Raw genomic sequence first — 18,426 nt, forward strand, 5'->3', positions numbered from 1 at the left:
TTAAGCAACCCTTGCAAACTTACATTTGCCCTCAGAATTGCGACATATTACTTGATTCTCTTCTGTAATATCAATAACATCCAGTTGTTCTCCAGTTCTGATTGGTAAATCAAGTTTCCTTTTGCTGGTGACATTAGAACACTGTGCAACTGCTATACTGATGACTTTGATTTCCTTATTATACTAAAAAACAGACAAACACAAACAGCCACCACTATGGATTAGGCCCTTTATATTTCTGTGATCAGAAGATGAATAATTATTCAAGATGGAAGTACTCTGGTGAAATAACGATTTAAGAGGATTTGGGTGGGGGAGAACTATTACAAGTGTTTCAATTTTTAGGGCTGTACACAGAGGATCATGACTTAAGTCAAGTTAATTTCTTTAATGCCCATGTATTTGTTCAAGAGACATTGAGCTTTATTAGTACATCTCCTGGAGGAAGTGACGGAAACATCTCATGGGACATTTAAAAGTGTCTAGACGAAGTAATGTGCTTTAAGGAATCATCTTGCACAAGCTAGGAGATGGGCTAGCTTAGGGATCCTCCAACTTCATTGCACCATGACCCCTTCTAACCACCAAAACTATTGCATGACCTCAGAAGGGAGGCACCAAAGCCTTCCACTCCCCAGACTGGAGGCGAAGGCCGAGCCCCACTGAGGTGCTCATACTTAGGCTCTGGGGAATGGGACTTGGCCTTTCGCTTCAGTCCCAGGCTCCTGCAAGTCTAAATGTAACACTGAAAGGGACTTGGGACCTCAGGAGCTGAATACATGAGCCTCTACCACTTTAGCTAAAAAGCTAGCTGGCTTTCAGCTTAGGCTGTAGAGCACACTTGTGCTTTCTAAGTGGTCTACGTGCCACTACATGAGACAGTAAACCACACCCAGAAGATGTGTGCAGCCCCATTAAAACAGGCTCATGATCCACAGTTTGGCAACCAGTGGGCTAGATCTAACAGGTCTTACTTCAGATCACTTGGTACCATAATCACAAGTGGGCATAGTTTTGGTCAAAAAAAAAAAAAATCTTTATCATTAAAAACACATACAGACACCACCCACCCACTTTTCTACAACACAGGCCAGAGTACAAGAATTTTTAGACACGGAGTTAACTTGCCATTTCAGCTTCTCCCAGCGAGAGCGCAACTTCTCCCTCTCCATACCAAGAACAGAGGTATTGTTGGAAGGTTGAAAGAGCCTTTCCTTTCCCCTTTAGGAAGGACTGCCAGTAGCTACACAGTTAGGCATCTCTTAGTTTACTATTCCCGCTGTTTTCCTAGCAGCTGCCCCCCCCTCCCTCTGAGTGCTTCTCTATTCTGTCCCCCTGGCCCCCCAAACAAAGTGGCCTCTCTTTTGAGAGAGACCTGATTTCACCATCCAGACTAGACTGAGTTCCCTGTAACATCAGACAGTTCCAGAATCTTAATAATTAAAGCTAAATTAGGTGTTGGTGGCAGAGATCTAGATTTCCAAAGACTGCTAGAATAAAAGCAGGCAAACACTACTGTTCTAAACCATTGTATGAACTCAGCATTGCTTCTGTTAGCATTTTTCATAGTGCTGCATAGACTCAGTAGGCTAACAGAAAAGGTCCTTTTGAGCAGTATTTCTCAGTCTATGGCGTTAGTCTGCATCAGATGAGTCACTAGAACCAAAATTTGGATCAGGAGAGGGCAAGAGCCGCTGATGATGATTCCTCTGTTCCATCCCTGTCCGGGCCACCAGCCAGTTCTGGCTGGGGCAGCTCTCTTCCCACCATCCCCAGCTGGAAAGGGATATACTAGGGGCAGATCTATGCTACTGAAGAAAGTTGACCTAGATATGCAACTCCAGCTATGAAAATAGCGTAGCTGGAATCTATGTACTTTAAGTCAAATTTCTACCATGTTCCACTGCGGTAGGTCAACGGGAGAAACACACCCGTCAACTTCCCGTCCTCTGTGCAACCTCATGGAGTACTGGGGTCAGCGGGATTGCAATGAGCAGTTGATTTAAACCCACTAAATCAAACCCCAGAAGACTGATCTCCAGGTTGTTAATCTCAGAGGGTATGTCTACACTACAGCGTTATTTCGAAATATCTTACACAAAATAAATACACACGAAATAAATACACACAAAATGCATTTCAAAATAGCTCATCCACACTGATTGGATGCTGAATTGCATTTAAGGCTAGCTGGAACTGGTTCTGGCAGGGCATCAGGTCAGAAGTTACTTTGTGTCCAGGGCGGCCAGCAGGGCACCCTGAGAAGGGCTGGAGGCCCCTTATTTCGAAATTAACACCTACATAGTACTTATTTCAAAATTGGCACTATTCCTCGTGGAATGAGGTTTATCAATTTCAAAATAAGCTCTCCGCTATTTCAAATTAATTTTGAAATAGCAGTTGGCTTGTGTAGACGCTAGGAAAGTTATTTCAAAATAACGGCAGTATAGACATGGCCGCAGTTACATGAGGATTTGTGTGGCCTTTTAAAAGGACTGAGCCACAGATCTGCAACATGGGATGCTGCTGAAGAGTATCCAACATACTATAGATAAAGATTGATTGCTTTCTGTAGCTCATTCTTTAAGTAACAGACACAACCACAGCTGTTCTCTTGCACTGCTTATTTCCTTTAAAGAGCAAAAATCAAGACCACATACCATGAACTTCTCTCTAAATAGCTTCTCTTCTTTTGTCACCTTCTTTCTCTGATCTACGTTATTTTTCTTGACTTTGAAGACGTTCCTAGCAAAAAGAATGTATCAAAAGAGAGGAGACATTCTTAGCAACTCCTTTTTAATCCTTCAGTGCACGAAGCAGCATGAAACAGCACCATGCATTATAGCAGCACCGAATCATTCTAATTTAGTTTGGAATGAAACCTTGCAAGAACAAAGCAAGTTGCTTGTGTCACCGTCATCTCATAGTGTGCATTAAACACAAATGTAGGCAGCTTGGACCAGTCTAGGCTCAGTGACAGATTCACTTGATATCTGTGTTTCGAATAAAGCTGCGCTTTTCAAGGGATACAGTTGCTAGAGAACATGTTCAATAGTTTATGTTAATTTTTATAGAAGTAGGGCAGGAGGAAAATGAGGAAGCTTTCTCCCGTCAATAAAATCATAAATGGGCGTGGGGGTGGGAGATCGAAATGGCTGGACACTTAAGGAGTCAAACGAAGTCAATGGGACACGAAGTGGGCATGGAAGCCTGTCTAGCTGGTAGTAGGCCATTACCCTTCCACGGAGAAGCATGGATTAAAAATGCTCTGAAGTTTTCACTCTTCTATCACACAATAAAAATGACATGCAACAATTGGAAATCAGAAAGGCTACAAAATTAGTAAGTAAGCCTTTCCCTCCTTCGATTTCCCGATACCACCTTGGAAACTTCCCCTCCACAAACATCTGAAAGATGTTAAAGGTGGGTCGAAACTGATCCAGAATAGTGTTCAATTCTGGATCATTAATAAATAGGAAACTATGGAAAAAGGATTAAGCCCCTTCCACCTCACTAGCCATTCTACAGTACATTTCTTATTGCATTTTAGTTATCAAGGTTTACCTTTGAAATTCAGCACTAAGTCTTCAGTTATTATATATATATTTATGTCTAGTAAGTCAGATGAATGAATTTTGGGCTCTCTCTCTTTTCTTTTTTATAAAAAAGAGCATTAACCCCCTTCTCCCTTCACTCTTTATATCCTTCAGCAGCATAGGGTTAAATGTCCTTTGAGCTTTTAAACACAGGGTGAAATCCCAGCCCCACTGACAAAACTCCATTGTGGGAGAAATCTTGTACCATGGAAATCAGTCTTGTTTGAGATTACTCTCTAGATAAAAATAGTATCGATCCACATATATCAGGAAAGCTATGGCATGATGACAACATCAGGATATTCTAAAACCAAAATAAGACACTCATATGTTACTAAAAATAGAAAATAAGAGCCAAAGTTAGGTAGCTCTTAAAGACTAAGCATTTCAGATCAGATTAACAAGATTCTTACTGCTACTTCCCACCCCTAAAATGACTATGTCAATGTAACAGATGAAATCTTATCAAGTAGGTTAAAAGGAAGAAATGCCATGTACCTGATACTGCAGTTCCATTAAGATGGATGTAAGAGTGACTGCTAGTCAAGATGCTAATGATACTTGAAGGGTCAGCAATACTTGTTTAAAAGTCCCAGAATATCAGTTGCTATCTAGAGCTGTGCTCACATTTTTGTATTTGAAGTGAAACTCGTAAATTCGGGCTTTACACTTCCGTTTTCACACCAGGAAAACTGTAACCCTGTTGGTCCTAGGATATTTGAGAGAAGTTACAGGAGGTAATTCCTCCTATTGCTCATGTTCTGTTGGTAAGAGAGAAACTTTAAAACTTACCTAGAATTCTGACCTTCCTACATTGTTGATTAAAGCATCAGTACACCCATGAGCACTAGGGAAATTTTAGGGTGCTTCTGCAAGATCCACAGACGATTATTGTGCAGCACGCTGGGGGACTAATTACTAATATTTCTACTGCTTACTAGGCTGTTTGGAGACATTTAGGGGTGAATTAGAGCTAAATAGCAGCACAGAATACTGAGAGCTAGGACTGGCAGCTGTAAACAAACTTTTATGGGACCATGGGAAGCTTGGCTACACCCATGAAAAGCGTACATCTGGCTAACTAAAATTCAGGATTATGAATGTTTCCAGACCAGAGTGTTCTGGACTAGAGAGGTTCAACCTGTATAAAGGGCTGGGAAGACTGACAACTTGCACTTAATTATGAAGAATACATATTATAGAAATAAAATATCTTTCATTACTTTTGTGTATCTTCACTGCTTCTTGTTGTATCTTTATCTTTCAGCATCAGAAATTTTTGCTTCCAATTTTTGTGTTTGTCATCTTTCTCTCTGGGGACAAAAAGAACTGATGAGATTTATAATAATAATCATTTTCAAACAGAAGGGTAGCACAAAGTTTATTTTTAAAATCCCTAAATGTTACATACCATAAACACAAGCACAATGCAGGAACCTTGCAGCTTATACCAGTTTATATCAATACTACTCAGTAGTTGAAGAGCAAGAAATGAAGTATATGTTATCTAGTCAAGATTACGGTAGACAATTTGCAGACAGAAAAGTGCACCTAGACAAGCAAGAGTTGGAATGGAGACATTAGGGATTTAATTCCAATTCTTATTGATAGTTTCATGACCCACAGGTTCTCAAGGCTTCATTTTACATTGCATCCAAAAAAGACAGTAGTTTGAATTCACTTGCAATATTTTTAGGATGTCGCTTGCCAATTCAGAAACATCCTTCCCTGGATCAACTGAGCTTTCCCTAGAGAATTCCTATAAATACCCTACCTTGCTTAGCTTATAAAAGGTACAGTGAAATTGCGTGTCTGAAAGCCTATATATGCCATGCCACAGATTTGTGGAGGAATATTGGTTGCAGCAGAAGAACCTGTTTTGTAGAAACATTCCAGAAGTAGTCTTCTTTTGTAAAAATGGGTTACTTACTTTGCATCTCTTCCATCCACCTTAGTATCATCATAGGCTGTGTTTTCATGGGACACATCTGCTATCAAAACATTCGGTGTAAGGATGAGTAAAAAAACATTCATCTGAATTCAGTATTTGAAACCATCGCCTGTAATAAAACTGGGACTACATCTAAGCTGTCTGATCCGTTATCAATCCAAAGGAACTAAATCTTAGTGCATTGGGAGTCCTGTGTTGCTACAACAAGATAGGAGACTTCCATGTGAACAGGCACAGTGAGAAATAATTAAAAACACCTAAAGGCATCTCTGAAAGGGGGACCATTGTGCCTAAGCACACTGCTCTGGTTGGAAATTGATTGTTCTTGAGATGGAACTATTTGGGATTTCATTCTGCTCTCAGCTAAGTTAATTTCATTTAAGAATCCATGTATTTTTAGTTCTAGAAAGGACCATTAGGGTTACCTACCACAGCTTCCTGAATAACACAGACTGGGGTTTGAACTCACATCTCAAGTCCTAGGTTTGTGCCCTAACCACTGGGCCATCCTGTATAAGGAATTAGCCTCAATTTACACCAGTGAACGTGCGAGCACAGTCAAGCCCTATAAATTATTCCAAGCAAATGCTATCCCATCAGGAGATTAAATTTTAGGGCTCAGTTCAGAGCTGGTGGAAGTAGATGCCATCCAGTCGAATCCACTGGAATCATTCCCACTTGTACCAAATCCAAAATGGCCTCTTTCCCTACCAGACCTGAAGAGACTTTCACAAAAGATTGTCAAGTGCTTTTTTGAACAAGAAACAGCTTTATATCTGTGTGAGCATAATCTCCTCTCCATATCTCAGCTCAAAAAGATCACAAGTGTACATCTATATTAATTCTTTGCAATTAACACTGCCACATACCGATTTCAAAAAAGGCAAGATACCCAACCCAGACTGCGTTTCCAGGCACACTCTAATGGAATGCCCTTTCCCAGAGGGTTTCAGTCAGATGCACATACATGGCTTACCTAAGTTTGGCACAGAACTGGACAACATGCTGGGGAGAAAAAGAAATGAGAAAAAACAATTAATTACATGCAAACATATTAAAACAGCCGTCTTAGTGACTGTTCTGGGGGCTCAAAGGAGATTCTACATTCAGGCTCTCGAATGCTTCAGATGATAAAAGAAGTTATGTTCTCACCCTCCTCCAATGAGCAATTAAATCCTTTAAAGGGTTAATTTGTTCTTTTATATTATGTGTCTTCCTAACACACCCTTGAATACTTTTCAGACCTCCATAGCTACAGAGTCCAAAATGGTTATTGTGGGGATGCTGCAGTTGAACATGCCTATTCAAATACCGGAACATAGAAGGAAGGAAAGAGTGGACACAAGCGAAATATTTTTCCTATACCAGTGAATGCTGCACATCACGTATTTATCCATAAACCAACAGGCAGCCATTACAAAGGCTACCACCACCACTACCAGCATTAACACAGCAGTGTTTGGAACTCTTTTCTGTGCTACAGGGTGACAAAGTGTGAAAGCGTAAGCAGCATATGGTAGCTGCTTATAATAATCAAAATTCAGCAGATTTGCAGCAAGGAAATGCTACAGAGCGAGAGAATAACAGAGGAAATAGAACAAGTGGTCCTGTGGCACCTTAGAGACTAACACAAATATATAGTAACATGAGTTTTTGTGGATAAAATCCAATGCATCAGATGATGCGCTGGAATGGAAATAGAGTAAGAAATGAGGTAAGTATGCTTACAGAAATACCCCCTCCTTACCCCCAAAAAACAAAAAAACCCACAGCCTAAAATTGTTGAGGGTATGTAGAAGAACAGAGGAGTGGACTGTACCTGTCGTTAGTGTAAAGATCCATTCAATACCAATACACCTTCCCTTTTTAGGGAATGAAAGCACACAGAAGTTCACTTCCAGGTACAAAATATTATCTATGCAAAGGTGCCAGGCATTCAGTCAGCATGCAGCCACTTAAATACATAATTCTTAATACCCAGCACTTGAGCTTAGGGAAAGCAGACAGCTTTTAGAAAGAGTTGTCAGCCAACAAACGGCTGTCGTACTGTACCTCCCACTACACATTCCCAAACACAACTGTGTACCTTTAAAGCCAGGCAAAAATCCCACCAGCTGGACATTCTCAGGACTGAAGGAATATGGCACCATAGGACACCAACTTCATCCGACTGTAGGCATTGTGCAGAGGGGGTAAAGTGGCCTTATGTTCTGCAGCCAGCCATCATGCATTATTAAGTGAGAAATTGACATGGAGGAATTTTGTTCACAACTTAACGTTCAAGAGCCTTTCCAATAAGCCAACATTTTCAACAAGCCAACAAGACTTGAAAGAACACTATAAAAAAGTCACATATTCCTTCATGTCATTAACTTGTTATACCAGAGACTGAATGGCCTCTCCTTTTTCTGATCATATACTATCACTAGCTTAGATGCACAATGAAAATCTAATGTACCCCCTTCCCAAACCTACAGGTGATAAAGCACATACAGATCTCGTTGCTGCTAATACCATATTGCTGTGTCTGTCTTCTGCAGACATGAAACATTTTTCAAGGAGGAGTCAGATGTGCAGGGAAGGAGTTGGTGCTTTACTGAATTTTTTTCCCATTCTTTGGGAAGCTAGGTAGCATCTATCCTGCCTTGACAGTTATCATCACTCTTGTTTTTTTTTCCAGTTAAAAGTTATATTCATTCAGTTAAATCATTAAAAAAAAGGAGTTGGTTGAGGTCATAGATTAGTCTGGCATAAAAATTTCACTGAAGTATATAGAAGGATTTTCTCTGACTTCAGAAGCCCCCGCCCCCCGATGATTATCATTTAATTCCTCTTAAGGCAAAAAGGAGGGGGGAGTGAAGCCATTGGTATTGGTGCTCCTAAGACTGATGGATCAGACTAATCCTTGTTCTGACCTCCCATGGATGTAAATCCAGACCAACTTCCCTGCAGGTACACCATTGTAAGTGTGGATCATAATTGGTGATTTTTTTTAAATTGCAGGGGGAAGAAGTCAGATTCCTACTTTCATTTCTCTAAAAAGGAAGCACGTATTTCAGGAGTAAAACAGATGCCCCGAGAACAATTGTTAAAAGTTGTAGATTAACAGATAGGATGTACTGATCACCTATTCTTAATGGAAAAAAACATTATCCTTAGATTCTTTAAGGTTGCTAACTCTGGGTATGTCTACACTACCACCCTAGTTCGAACTAGGGTGGTAGTGTAGACATACCCTCATATAGTAACAATACAAAGGTTTCCTCTCCCCCATATAAATTTGAATGAAAGAAGATCTTTGCCTACCCAATGTAAAAAGGAAATATATTAAAAGCAATTAAGTTATCTTCACTAATCTACATCAGTCCAATTAGCTTTGATTATTGGATCACCACCACAACCCAAGCCAATCACCAGTTTGGAAGGACATGTACGTCCTCATGCTTCAAGACATTATTCAATCTATGATTTAGAATCTAGAAAAAAATTTGGATATTATGGATTAGTTGACATCTTCAGGGTTTCTTGCATTTTTTCTGAACTGTTTGGTGCTGTCCATTGTCAGAAACAAGATAATAGACCAGATGCACTCTACATTTGATCCATTATGGCAAATCCTATGGAACAGCTGGTGGCCATAAAGGACACTAGGCAGATTTTCCAAAAGCAAGTTGTGTCCAGAACGATGCACTTTTCTCTTTCATAGTTTCCAGACATGAACCAACAACATTTTCTTACCGGTGGTTTTCCTTCATCTTGGCATTCTTCGGTTTAAGCTTGTCTTTCTTGAAAAACTTTCCAAATTTCTTTAGCTTTTCTATTCCATCCAAACTAGGTATGAAGAAAATACATTAAAAAAAATTAAGTCTTGTGGAGAAATGCCTCAATCTTTGCAATCTCCAACAGTGAGCCAGATACCCCTGGGAAGGGTGCATGAAGCTTCATTCCATACATTGAAGAGTGACCTTACAGAGCTAATAATTGGAAATGCAATTGGTAAAACATCCACTAATGTCAATACAGAACCAAAAAAAAGTCAATATTCCTTCTATAATTGTAAAGTATGTACTTGTATCCAATAGTAAACAGGCATGTTACATAGAAGTGCATTCAGTAGCTTGAAGACAAAAAAGGCATATAAATGGCAACTCACTCTAGTTTGAGTGGATTATGATCTTCATTGTGAATATCCTCATATATTTTGTCACAATTGTCTTCTGAAACTTAAAAAACAAAAACAAAAAAAGGATGTATTCACAAATCACATTCAATGGCAATAATCTTCAAGATCTGCTAAACAGAACAAAAGTAGCTCGAGAAGAGGAGAACTTAAAACTACATTGGCTATGGCTTTTAAGGTTCTGAACTAGCCATGGGATTTCCAGCTCACATGGATGTAGTCATGCTACTGTTCATCTGAGCTAACACACTAAACAAAGAAGTATAGCTACTACAGCACCAACTAATGGCTAGAATACAAACCTACCCGATCCCCACAGTCAGTCAACGTAAACTGGGAATCAGACTCCCAACTTGTAGAATAGAGTGCAACAAAAATTCACAGGAGACCGTTTATTCCCTGGTGTCACATTGCTGAACATTCAACATTGGAAGTGATCAATAAAGGAATCCAAGAAGCTCATGTATTAATAAAATGGGTGTAACAATGGAATGTCCAACACAATACACAGGCCTTTTTTTTGGTTTGGTTTGTAAATCTGTTTGTCTTAAAAACACTAGGGATTTAAAGTTGCTATAAAAGGTATTACAAACAGGTAACTAAAACTGTAGAGGCTAAGGCATAAAACAGGTCTTGCACATCAGCTGAAGGAGTAATTTTATTAAGCTATCAAAATTCACCCAATGAATGGCATTAGGATAATATTTGACTAGCATAAGACTACAGTCACATCACCCTATGAATCCTGCTAAGAAAGGTCTGTCATGCTACCAGAAAAGTGGTAGGTTTAATGGTGGCATTTGTGATTTTGACTCCTAACAATACAGGCTTAGAAACTTTAACTAAGATTACTTAAAATTGGCAGAGAGAGGCAATTACGGGTGAAATTCACTATAGCACATCCACATGGACTAGTGAACTGGAGTAAAGGTTCGACAATATACTGGTGGAAAAATCCTGTTCCCAGTTCCAGAAGCATAGAGATTTCCACATGGGAAGGGAAACTAACAGCTCTGAGAAGGCAGAACTGACAGGCAGAACCAAACCTGGGACCTCTGCAGCTTAGTGCATGAGCCTCTACAGCTTCAGCTAAAAGCCAGCTGGCTCTCAGCTCATGCTGTGGAGCAAACACATTCTCTCCTGCTCTCTGTAAGTGGTCTAAGTATCACTCCATGGGACAATGAACCATGTCCAGCAGGGTGTGGGTTACACAGGCAGCTTTTGGAGAGGCCAAGTAAAAGGTGTAAACTAGCCATTCTCAAGAGCACAGCAGAATGGTTCAAGGGTTGGAGCCCAGATCACCACCATATCAATGCTAAAGTCAGTCTCCTCTTGTATTTCAATGGGAGTAGCAGCTGCAGCGAGCAGCTTAGGGGTAAGAGGAAGAATTCTTTCCTCGCTGTATTGGCAGAGATCTTAGTGCCCCCGCACACTTTCCTGGGGTGACTGGAACTTGGCAGAAGACCGGACTTTAGCGTGTGGTTCAAGTATTGCACAGGGCCTTGTGCAACTCATTTTTGCTGGGATGAGTGCCATTCCTGCCACAAGATGCACCTTTCTAAAATGGAGACCTGCCTCAGTGTAATGAATGCTTCCCCAAGTTCAAACTTCCCAACTCGGTCATACTTACAGCTATCTGATGTGAATGAGCTAAAGGCATCAGAGGCTTGGCTCCTGGAAAATGAAGTGTCAAGATAGTTTGATATAATCAGTTTACTTTATTGTGGGTTTTAGAAGACATGTCAAAACCTAGTTGTTAACATGTACTCACATTGCACTTTCTATGCCTTCTACATCATCATACACATCCTCTGCTGGCTGCATTGGCTTCAGAATCTTTCGACTCGAAGCCACCACATCTTCATCTGTGTGCGGGTGGATGCCTTGAAAGCAGTCAGCTGAAAATGAAACAGCATCTTGCCTTAGAAGTTCTTCTGATCATCTACAATCAGGTCAAGGATAATCATCTTTGATAACACATGGCTATGTATGCCATGATAAATAAGTCAGCAGCAGCAGAAGCCAAACTTCCTTAGATCTAGAAATTCAGAAGAGTCTTTGATTGCTCTAAGCTGCTTTGAAAGAAAAGCAGAGAGTCTTAAAGACTTTTTAGAGATTTACTAGTTAGCTCAATACCTGCAGTCCTCAGTTGTGTTTTTTTATTTTTTGGAACTGCAAGAACCAAAATAGGATTTAAAAAAAAAATATGAGCATTTACTGAAATAAACGAAGGACTACATTTTAGTATCTTTGATGGGGTTGAGATGGTTTAAAGAGGAAGGATTAACAGATTACCTCAGCACAAGGAATATACCTATACATTATAGTAGAGGAAAAATAAGTCTCATTTGTGATTTTAGCAGAAGTTTATTGTACTGAGAACTAGGACAGTGAAGCGTGTGATGTTTTTCAATTAGGAAAAAAAAAAATAGCCAACTCTATAGACACCACTCCAACAATGGTAGGTCTAATGTTGAGCATTTGACCAGAACAAAATGTCTATTGGTAAACTCACACTGAAATATAGGTAAGGCTCTACAAAAAAGTGTGGATTTTCTTTTGGTTCAAAAGTTGCAGGCACAGTTTGTTGAAGGTGAGATTTTTGGAATGCTCAATTCAGATACCATTTAAAAAAACCATGAGAAATATGATGCTTTTATATACTTGCTTTCAAAATGGATTCACCAGCCCTGAGAGCTCATTGTCTTACATACTTCAGCACTTTATTTCAAGGCACGAAACCTGCCTTCTATGCAGGGCAGCAGCACAGAACAGATGTTGCATGTCCCACTGACTTGAGGGCAAACATGACAGAGGTGGCCACCCAAATTTGAGTTCTGTTGCTACCTCATTCACCATTTTGTAACCCCCACTCTGATCAACATTTGGCTCAGTTGCAGAGAGGAGCTGGACAAAATTTGAGGGAGTGCACCCAACCTTGCAGTGCCAGCTCCATTCAAATTTGTGGCAACTATAGATTTAAGAAACGTGCATGCGTCTGTTCATCCCTGAGCCTGTTTGTTCAAGGACTCCTCCTAAATGGTAAGAGCTAGGACCAACAAATTTGATAGGCAGCTTCCTCTTATCATAACTTTAAGCTAGATAAGGGTGTGGTCGTGCCAAGACAATGGGATGTGCCTGGAATTCAATCGTGTTTCCCATAAAATGGGAAGAGAGGAGTCTGGTAGGAGGGAGTTATACTGTAGAATGACCACAGGGGGTGGCAAGAGGCTGGGATAGAGAAAGGAACAGCTTTCTATTATATATTTCAGAGAGTTTGCCTGTTCCCTGACTGGGGGACAGAGACACACATGAACCCCTCCCCTGGCTAAGCCTGCTACAGTGGCCAAGGACAGGTGCTTCTCACCTGTCCCCAATCTGCTACGGTAAGAGAGGGCTGGTGTTGCCCTCTTTCTCTGGGGCAGCCTGCATACCAAACCCCTCATCTTCAGCCCCTCCCCAAGGGAATGATTTTAAATTAAGAAAAACAAAAAATGTATCCGAGTTAAGAATCCAAGCAATGATGGGTAAATCTACTATATACAAGAAAAAAAAACCAACACTGGTGAGTGTTCAGTTATGGCCCATGATTTTCTTACAGCCTTAAACATTGGTTAAATAGCCTCAAAACACTAAATTTATTGAAACAAACAAAATGAGATTAAGACTTTATGGCCTCCTATAGGTTTAACTTTAAATGGATACTTATGAACTTTTACCTTTTGAAATTAGGCATAACTCAGAAAAATGTGAAACAATTCAATGGTGTTTGAGCGGGGGAAGGTTGTTGTTGTAAGAAGGTACCATGATGCAAATCAAGAAAGGTAGACTGCCACTACTATCAATCATCCTTGCTGAGATATAAGACCACATTTGACAGTGATCAAATAAGTGGTCAATTGAATAGCTTACCAAGCTGACTTTGGCCTTTAGTGAGTTAGAAAGAAAAAGAAAAAAAGGGTTGGATTTGAATCTAGCCCTTCATTTCCTTTGCTTTTATTTTTTATAAAGCTAATGTCCAACATAAATATGCATTCTGTCTTGGAGATGAAATCTTAAAAGCTTCCTTTTAAATCACAGAAAAATTTTGGTTTGCATTCGACACAAGCCAAAATGTCCAGGGGGGTGAAAAATAATTTATTTGCACAGCTGTTTTCAAAACACTAAGTAAGGACAATCTTATTAGAACAATTTTTAAAAAGATAAAAAAAAATGAGCGTCCATACAGTATTGTGTGTTATTTTAACTACTTTAAAGTTACACCATCAGTTAAACCAGCCTAACTCTGACAGGCAAGGCCTTAAAAATTAAGTAAAAAAAACCCCCACAGGGTAGACGTTTGAAGGAACATTGCAATAAAAACAAAGGCAATGAAATACTCACAATGTTCTACCATATCTTTAGCCAGCCATTTCTCAGTCTGTAGGACATCAGATGCCTCTCCCTTCTTAACTTGCAGCCTGCTTTTCCCACCTTCATGGTCTTCATTTATTTGGGGTTTATGTAGCATGTCCTCACGGCCACTAATCTAATGAGATAATTTAGATGTGGTTAGTGCAGTGTTTGAATCAGATTCCTAATTTACAAGTAAGATGGGAAGATTATAGCTAAACTATTAACCCACTATATCAGAGCAAAGAAATAATAGATTATGTGCAAGACAGAGACATAAATAGCATCAGTTGTATTACTAACCAATATCATGAATGGGAGAAAACAAAATATTTAAAAATGTCCCTAGTCTGCCCTCATTTGGAAGACTGAATACTGCTTCCAATCCTTGGACCAAAAGCTAATTTTATTGTGCTTTAAAAACAAAAATTTGCATTATACCATATTCCCTCCCAACAATGCACCTAAATACATAAAAGGACATCTCAATGACATTACCGTGGACATATTCACTTGCTGTTGCCTTTCTCTATCAAAATCCAATTTCCATTTTTCTTCTTTTTCATCCTTTGTGACTCGTTCAGTGCTGAAATATTAAAAGATGTATACACAAACTCAGGCTAAGATGTACATGTTAATACAGTGCATCTCCCCCTTACTTTATTTGTTAGAAAAGATAGGATACTGCATTGTGTGGAGAGTATTATAATCCATAATGCCAGCACTAAAATCCAGTTCAGCTCTAACATGCAGACAGACCAGATGGTAAACGAGAGCAATACTATTCACAGCACTGTTCAAATTTTGAACAGCAGCCAGCTAGGAGGAATGTACTTTGACAATTGGCAGTCCATAGACTGGAATCATTGCTGATGACCTCACCTGGGTCAACATGCCCAAATGTCAGTAACTGGTTGGTGGTTTCACATGGCTGACCCTAGTCCAGGTTTGTTACAGTAACTTTGAACTACACAGAAATAAATGAATCCATGTATGTATATAAACAAGATAAGTGAGGCAAAGATGAGGAAGAGTATAGCCAATGACCTTCTGGGTTATCAAAATATAATTCTTGTCACCTCTCCCATATTTATTCTAGTCAGCTCATCTGGCTAACTTTGCGTTTAATTCTCATGGACATGTGAGACACATATTATAATGGGTGAACCAATGCTGACATGTTTCTATTTGAATATCCCTCCCCCATGAACTCCTGAATTGTCATAGCTTTGCTCTCCCTCATGCAGTCTCCACCTCCTGTTTGTTTTCCCTGATCTCCCAACTATGCCCTTTCTTCCACAGTCCCCTCTACAGTCGCCCTCACATCCTACTGCATAGTCCCAAAGCCCACGCTCAAGTATGTTTACTTGTGAAATCATTTTGGTATCCTCCTGATCATCCAAGATGCTTCTGTGGTACAAGGTCTCGCCTTGTTCTATTCCCAAATTGCTTCCCTCCCCCCATAACAAAATCCAATTTATCATGCTACAACAGCCTCTATTAAAGCAAGCAGGTTACCAAGCCACAGTAATTACTTTTACTGCAGTGTTTGAAGTATGCATTTTTACTCTTAAAATAGTCCAGGGTGAACTTCAAAAGTAGCCTTTTCCCCCCTTTATCATATCTAGTTAAAGAGCTGGACAATTAATTCAAAAGTAGAGCTAGTTAGAACGTTTTCTATTATATGAAGTTTCAGTGAAATTGAAATGTTGTGTGGTGACATATTGGTTTTGATGAAAAATTCGTTTAAATTTATTTTGGGTCTGGGTTCAGAGATGGTAGAATCCCTACTGTGTGAGTAACTCAAATTAACATACCTTAGATCTACTTACAGTAGGATCTACACTGCACTGGGTTACCAAGGGTATGTCTAGACTACATCCCTCTGTCACCAGAGGAATGTAAATTAGACATAACAAAATTGCTAATGAAGCGGGGATTTAAATATCCCATGCTTTATTAGAATAAAAATGGCCACTGCTTTTTGCCAATATGGCAATTTGCCGGCAAAAAGCGGCAGTCTAGATGGGGATTGGTCGACAAGAAAAGTCTTTTCCGACCGATCCTGTAAACCTTATTGCACAAGGTTTTTGCCAGCAAATTGCCGTGTCGGCAAAAAGCAGTGGCCATTTTTATTCTAATGAAGCGTGGGATATTTAAATCCCTGCTTCATTAGCAATTTTGGTATGTCTAATTTACATCCCTTTGGTGACAGAGGGATGTAAGTCTAGACATACCCCAAAAGAAAAATCTTTCCCATTGACTTCCCTTACTCATCCTCATTCTAGTGGAGTACCAGAGTGAATGGGAGAGTGAGTGGGGGTCTTCACTAGACCCACTAAACTGACCCCTTTTTGGATAGATCACCATAGTATCAATCCACTTTATGGTAGAAGCATATTCTCAGTCTCATTGCAGATAACTCTGAATCAGGGAGAGTTGGAACTTGAACCTGGGTCTCCTCGGCTATAGAGTCAGTCTCTCTCTCCTGTTCCACCTTAAAAAGCACAGGTTTCAGGGGGAGTGACATTTTGACAATTCTGCTTTTTTGCAAAACCATTTGAGAGATCATTTTTATTCTGCATTGGAATAAAAATAAAGTCTGAAACCTTGAAAACTGCCAGAAAATGGAATTATGTTTATAAGTGTGTTTGTGGAATTTTACTGTATTTCTCAAATTATTTTGTAAATACCTTATAGGTTATTCTCTCAGGTCTATTACAGAGCTAAAAAGGCCATTTCCCTTTGATAAACCTGTTCTTAGATTAGCAGAAATAAATTAAAAAAAAGTAATGATTCAAATAAATTAAGTTACCTGGATGAATCAAACAGAAAACTCTTCTGCTTCTATTCAAAGAGAAAGTAAAAAACAAAAAAATCCTTCACTTATTACGCCTTGGTCACTAATAAACAAAGTTTATACAATGCTTAAAGCCACTCAACATTGATATTTTAAAATGTATTTCTGTATAAACAATATTAATCCAGATAGTGCACAATATTTAGAAATGAGCTTTTATGATTAATAAAAACAGGTTCTTTTTTTTTCTACAATAAAAGCAATTTAAAAAAAAAGCGTGTATTGACCCAAGTAATTCATTGCTTAATAAAAAAATAAATAAGGAAGCTAGTGGTCAATGCACATACTGACTTTACTCTGGTGAGTCATTTCAAGATGGGGCTAGCTATTAAATAGAAGTCTTGAGTCACAAAAATCTTTCTAAATACAATTAGCTTTATTATTAACCATTTGAAAAAAAGAAAGTCAAACCTTCTCTTCTACTGCTTTAAAGATAAGCTACTTGGCCTAATGTATCACTTCAGTTTGAAATTGGACTTCACTTAAAACTTTTTTTTTTTAGCATCTTTTCTCCCTCCCCTCCCCCCCCCCATATGTCATTTGCTGTTTTGGAATCCAATTTAAGAATTCCAGAGGTTATGTCCCCACGTGATTTTCCTTCATGCATAACAGAACCAGAAGTCCCACTCTCAAGAATTTTCTGACACCAGCTGAAATATTTTCTTCCATACCCATCAACCACTGGCTAAATGTTGTTGTGGCAACATTCAAACACAGTTACCATCAACTCTGTGTGTAGTGAATTGCCAGTGGCATCCTATCTTGGAGAGAGGTTTACAGACTAGTTTCCCGGCATTTCCCCTATGCAATCTTAAAATGCTCAGAAAACTACTCAAGACTTGTTGGATATAAGACATGCTGTTAAGTTTAGACTGTATCACTTACTTTAAATTTGAAAAGAGCGTGGCTAGGATTTTTAAAGAAAGCTAAGGAAATGGATTCCACAGATCCCACCGGATGGGCACATAAGTCTCAGTATATTATGTGTCTAGTCACAAATTTCCAAGGCATCAAAACAGAGATTTATAAGGTGTGTTGGTGCTATAATGTCAGGTGAGGGTTACAGAAGATAACCTACCTTGCCATCCTCTTGGATTCTTGTGCTAGATACTAGAATAAAGATTTACAAACAATTACTGCATTTAATGTTCAGGATGGATAGGTAATCTTCCACAGTTTTAAAGCCATTGAACTACAGCCTCTGAAAGGATACTGTTGCTATAGAGAAGACTGACTCACATGTTCAGCTAAGGGTACTCTAAGTCAAATGGGAACAAACACTCACTTTTGCAAGGTTTATTGGCCCAACTTTCTGTTCCCTGAATTAGGATTGGTTTGTTCCCTGCTCAATCTTCGCATGGGCCTTGGATCAAACAGAACCAAAGAATTGGCCTGTCTCAACCACAGCCCTGAGTAAGTAAGAGGTATTCTGTTGAGAAGAAATGCG

General features: G+C 39.3%; 1 protein-coding gene across 4 annotated transcripts in view; it reads right to left on the reverse strand.

Annotated features, from left to right (window-relative positions):
• Nucleotides 1-18,426, reverse strand: part of FYB2 (FYN binding protein 2) — a 53,557-nt gene that overhangs the window by 1,502 nt on the left and 33,629 nt on the right. For 3 of the 4 annotated variants that reach the window (XM_075936055.2, XM_014578784.4, XM_089780440.1), the window contains 13 exons: nucleotides 18,058-18,089; nucleotides 16,935-16,966; nucleotides 14,618-14,705; nucleotides 14,111-14,255; nucleotides 11,499-11,625; nucleotides 11,358-11,401; nucleotides 9,701-9,770; nucleotides 9,286-9,378; nucleotides 6,524-6,552; nucleotides 5,527-5,587; nucleotides 4,820-4,909; nucleotides 2,661-2,745; nucleotides 24-183 (listed from right to left, as the gene is read on the reverse strand). In XM_075936055.2, the coding sequence (XP_075792170.2) occupies nucleotides 24-183; nucleotides 2,661-2,745; nucleotides 4,820-4,909; nucleotides 5,527-5,587; nucleotides 6,524-6,552; nucleotides 9,286-9,378; nucleotides 9,701-9,770; nucleotides 11,358-11,401; nucleotides 11,499-11,625; nucleotides 14,111-14,255; nucleotides 14,618-14,705; nucleotides 16,935-16,966; nucleotides 18,058-18,089 (1,056 nt within the window). The remainder of the gene's footprint in view (nucleotides 1-23; nucleotides 184-2,660; nucleotides 2,746-4,819; nucleotides 4,910-5,526; nucleotides 5,588-6,523; nucleotides 6,553-9,285; nucleotides 9,379-9,700; nucleotides 9,771-11,357; nucleotides 11,402-11,498; nucleotides 11,626-14,110; nucleotides 14,256-14,617; nucleotides 14,706-16,934; nucleotides 16,967-18,057; nucleotides 18,090-18,426) is intronic. The other variant, XM_075936054.2, reaches the window with a different exon arrangement.

Source organism: Pelodiscus sinensis, chromosome 9, assembly GCF_052426305.1.
Source record: "Pelodiscus sinensis isolate ZL-2025 chromosome 9, ASM5242630v1, whole genome shotgun sequence".
In the NCBI taxonomy this organism is placed as follows: Eukaryota; Metazoa; Chordata; order Testudines; family Trionychidae; genus Pelodiscus; species Pelodiscus sinensis.